The 4,639-nt window shown below is 35.4% G+C and overlaps 1 protein-coding gene across 1 annotated transcript; it reads left to right on the top strand.

Moving 5' to 3' along the window:
- Positions 1-280: 280 nt before the first annotated feature.
- LOC113275488 (uncharacterized GPI-anchored protein At4g28100-like) lies at positions 281-2,192 on the top strand. Its single transcript, XM_026524991.1, has 2 exons — positions 281-1,064; positions 1,512-2,192. The coding sequence occupies exons 1-2, from the start codon at positions 360-362 to the stop codon at positions 1,827-1,829; spliced, it is 1,023 nt and encodes a 340-aa protein (XP_026380776.1). The 5' UTR covers positions 281-359; the 3' UTR covers positions 1,830-2,192.
- The last annotated feature ends 2,447 nt before the right edge of the window (positions 2,193-4,639 follow it).

Here is a 4,639-nt window from a genome sequence, read left to right as displayed (position 1 = left end):
ATTAACAGATAATCATCCTCCAAAAAGTTTCAAACTATGCTACTACCACTCGAGATACTAATAAGTAGCTTAGTCAAAGATTAAACACTAATTAGCTTCTACTCATTTAGAAACTAATAATTCCCTACTACTTTTGTTCTTTTTCAGAAAACATACTCTCAAACTCCCAAAATGCGCACATAAATAATACTACTAAAATATCACGACCCTACCTCTCCTTTATTGGGCTCTGTGTACCCTCCGGCGTACAAAAGCAACCCCTCACCCTCCCCCACTATCATACTCTCATTTCAGTTCTCTCAGACACAAGAATCACAGTTAGTTGTTGAAAAAAACCCAAAGAGGAAAAGAAAATCAAAATGTCCTTCCAAATCCTCTTCATCTCCCTTCTCATTTTCCATGAATCCATCTTGTTAATCAAATCTTTACCCATAATTCCTCAACCAGACCCATCATCAGTATCATCAGCTCCAATTCAAGCATTCCATCCAACCCAAACTCTACCATCAACAATCCCAGCATTTCCTGAACAATCAAACATAGCTGGGTGTCCATTAAACTTACCAGCAGAACTCTTCACTAGCATCAATCAAGCTTGCAACAGTAATAATGTGAAAGGCAAAGATAATCATCATCACTACTTATCAAAATCAAAATGTTGTCCTGTTTTAGCAGCTTGGCTTTACTCAGCTTATTCAGATACAGCTTTAGCTAGAGCTACTAGAATGACCACAACAACATCAGTTGATTCATTACCTATCTTACCTGATGATTCAGAAACTTGTGTTGATAATCTAGATAAAGCTTTGAAAAGTAAAGGAATTGAGTTGATTAAACCTAATCAAACTTGTGATTTGGTTTTTTGTTATTGTGGTATTAGATTACCTCCTTTGAGCTGCACTGAAGCCTTTTCAACTTCTTCTACTAATGGGGTTACTAAATTGGTTGGTGATAAAAGTGTTCAGAAGCTTGAGAAAGATTGCTTGAACCACAACAACAACAATGGAGCTGGTATTTCATCAAGTCATTCTGGTTGTTCTGAATGCTTAAACAGTCTATACAAGGTAAACACTAACACCACCATTTTTGTTTCTTCAATTTTTGGTCTGGTTTATTTCATGATACATCCAGGTGCATTTTCAGATATATTCAGGTGTTTTTCCGTGATGACTTTTAGTTGAGATTCTGGTTTTATAAAAAGTGCTTCTGTACTTATCTTTTGTTGATTAGTTTAGTTCTAGTGAAGTTAGACATTCTCACAGTCTAATCAAGCGAATATCAGAGTTTTTATGTCTGAATAATTCCTCGAGATTACAAGCCAAAGTAAAACCCTAGGACACATGTCATGCCAACAACCGTCCATTCCTACTTTTTTACTACTTTTAATTCTGGCGGGTAATTACTCATCATTGTCATAATTGCCCCACGTTTCTCATTGATGTTTAGCTGTCATTTTTACTTATTTACCAGAATATATCTTTACCGTTAAACTTTTTACTTTTCCGCTGCAGCTAAACGGAGATAAGCATGTGAACAAGACGGATAATAATAAGAGTAAAATGCACGGTAGAGGTTGCGAGTTGATGGGACTAACATGGCTGCTTGGGAAGAATCGAACGGCGTATATGCCAACAGTGACATCAGTTTTAAGAGCTTTGATGATGAATAAGGAGAATTCGGAACCTCGATCTTGCAGTGTTACAAGTGAAGGGCTACCCTTGGCCGTCGATTCAGCTGAGCTGAATGATCAGTCATCGTCCATTAGATCTTGTATTAATGTTTTAATCATCGTATCAATGTCTTTGGTTTATGTTTTTTCACTCTTTTAGTTGTTTTTTTTTTGGTCACGGATATGTAATATACTATGGGTTGGTTGTGTGATAGAAATGGGAAATTGTCGACAATTTTGTTTTTTCTTTTGATCGGAAAATTGTCGACAATTTTGGTAGAGTCGAGGGTCCACTAACATGTGCAATGTAGCTTAGGACTGTAGGCTAGTACTAGTTTGGGTTTGTTGTGATGCATTTTTTGGGAGTGAATTATTAATTTGTTTTCTATTTTGTACTGTGCTGGGTTAGCTATCAATGGCCGGCATTGTAGTGTATAGACAATGACGTTCATTATTAGAGCTCCCAAGTGGCCGATCTGTTACGTACTTGATTACTATATGAAAATTCATTTTTCTCTTTTCATGGAAGGTAACATTAAATGTATGTACCGGTTCAACATTTCCTCTAGAATTTCATAAATGGCATTGTGAGCAACTCCTTTAAACCCACTATCCGTGTATTCCAAACAACTCCGTTAAACCCAGTAGAGGCGTTTGGTAAGGAAACCATCTTTCAAATTATCTATCCATCATTTGCATGGAATCCTTCTCCAGAACTGTCTCTCATGCGCAAGTAACGGCATTACCACCGGTTTCGGAGTCACTCCTAAAACTCCTCCCACCAGTTACCACATTTGTTTAAATAAGTGCCCCATCTTCATCAAAACCATTATCAACCAAGTAAAAGTTTTATTGAGCCGATGTTACTAGAGGACAATGGTAAAATCTGTTGGATAACTTTATAACGTTTGCCAGTATCGGGAAGGGTCCTCGGGCCGTAGCCCCTCCCGACTATGACTTGTTTTCCCGAAATTTTCTGCAAACACGTCTCTTCCCGTTAATTGATATCTTTTCGAAAGCGTCTGTTGAATCTTTGTTTTCTCTTTTTTCTAAGTATTATTAGAATCTCATACTGTGTGTTCTTGGTTGGGTCAAGGGAGTACAACTCTTGAATCCAATAGTTGTTAGGGCTTCATATATATCCTGAAAGCAATATTTCATTGACCAATCGTACTCGCCAATTTCTTGGGAAGGGTCGAAATAATTGCTGAAAAAAATCGCAAGCCCTTGAAGTCATTGATAAAACATTCTTTTCTCTGAGTATTATCAGAATCTCATACTGTGTGTTCTTGGTTGGGTCAAGGGAGTACAATTCTTGAATCCAATGGTTGTTAGGGCTTCATGTATACTGTGTGTTCTTTGTTTTCTCTTTTCTCTAAATATTATCAGAATCGCATACTATGTGTTCTTGGTTGGGTCAAGGGAGTACAACTCTTGAATCAACAGTTGTTAGGGCGTCATGTATCATGAAAGCAACATTTCCTTGACCAATCATACTCGCCAATTTCTTGGGAAGGGTCAAAATAATTGCTGAAAAGAATCGCAAGCCCTTGAAGTCATTAATACAACATTCTTTTCTCTAAGTATTATCAGAATCTCATACTATGTGTTCTTGGTTGGGTCAAGGGAGTATAACTCTTGAATCCAACAATTGTTAAGGCTTCGTGTATATTGTGTGTTCTTTGTTTTCTCTTTTCTCTAAGTATTATCAGAATCTCATACTGTGTGTTCTTGGTTGGGTCAAGCGAGTACAACTCTTGAATCCAAAAGTTGTTAGGGCTTCATGTATATTGTGTGTTCTTTGTTTTCTTTTTTCTATAAGTATTATCAGAATCTTATATTGTCTGTTCTTGGTTTGGTCAAGGGAGTACAACTCTTGAATCCAACAGTTGTTAGGGCTTCATGTATCCTGAAAGCAATATCGCATTGACAATCGTACTCGCCAATTTCTCGGGAATGGTCGAAATAATTGCTGAAAAGAATCGCAAGCCCTTGAAGTCATTGATACAACATTCTTTTCTTTGCTTTGCTTTCATTTCTGGTACCCTAATTTCCAACAAAGTCACTGGATGAAGTTACCAATGACCTGAGTTCGAAACTCGTCGTCACCAATTCTTTATCGATTAAAAAAACGAAAAAATAAATAATCTTATTGAGACTCTTAAAAGCTAAAAGTTATGGTAAATCCTCAGGTCAAATGATAAACATCTTCAAGTCTGAGATATTTTTTCTTCCTAAAGTGGATGATTCGTATCAGGAGTACCTCTCTTCAAAAACAGATGCAAGTTTGCTTGCTTTGACAATGTAAGAGACCTTTGGTGAGGTAAAACCGGTGGAAAGGAAGGTTTGCTCTTGTAATAACCAATCTAAAGTAAATAAAATAGTATGATATGGAAAAAACTAAGATGGATATCATTGATTAGCAGACAATATTGAAATTAATCATGATGAACTATAGAAATCATAAAAAAAATACTTTGTCTCTCTATTTTTGTCCTCTATTCAACTTTCGTCTGTCTTACTGGTCAACTTCTGTTTATAGTCATATTTTCTAGTCAAACTCTCAAATATACCATTCAACTTTTTATAATTATGAAATTTTTTAAAGGATATCTTCATTAATATAAAACAAAACTGCTAAATATCTATCATACTCATTTTCATTCCAATTTTTAAAAATAATTAAAGTAATAAATTACCTTTCTTAGATATTTGTTTTCATCTTCTTTCGAAAATTTCCAAAATAATTAAAATATCCAATATATGTTTCTTATATGCTTCACATGTTAGTTTAAATTTTAGTGATAATCTAACAATTAATAAGGGTAATCAAGATATTTTTTCCGGTCTCCTTAATATTTTGACTTAGTCAAAACAGACTTATAAAATAGGACGGAGGGAGTACATATCAAAATCAAATGAAGGCAATGTTTAACATGGTTCGATCAACTTGGCATATGTCCGCAAATA

The sequence above is a fragment of the Papaver somniferum genome, chromosome 4, assembly GCF_003573695.1.
Source record: "Papaver somniferum cultivar HN1 chromosome 4, ASM357369v1, whole genome shotgun sequence".
Lineage (NCBI taxonomy): Eukaryota > Viridiplantae > Streptophyta > Magnoliopsida > Ranunculales > Papaveraceae > Papaver > Papaver somniferum.
This window is presented reverse-complemented; position numbering and strand designations above follow the sequence as displayed.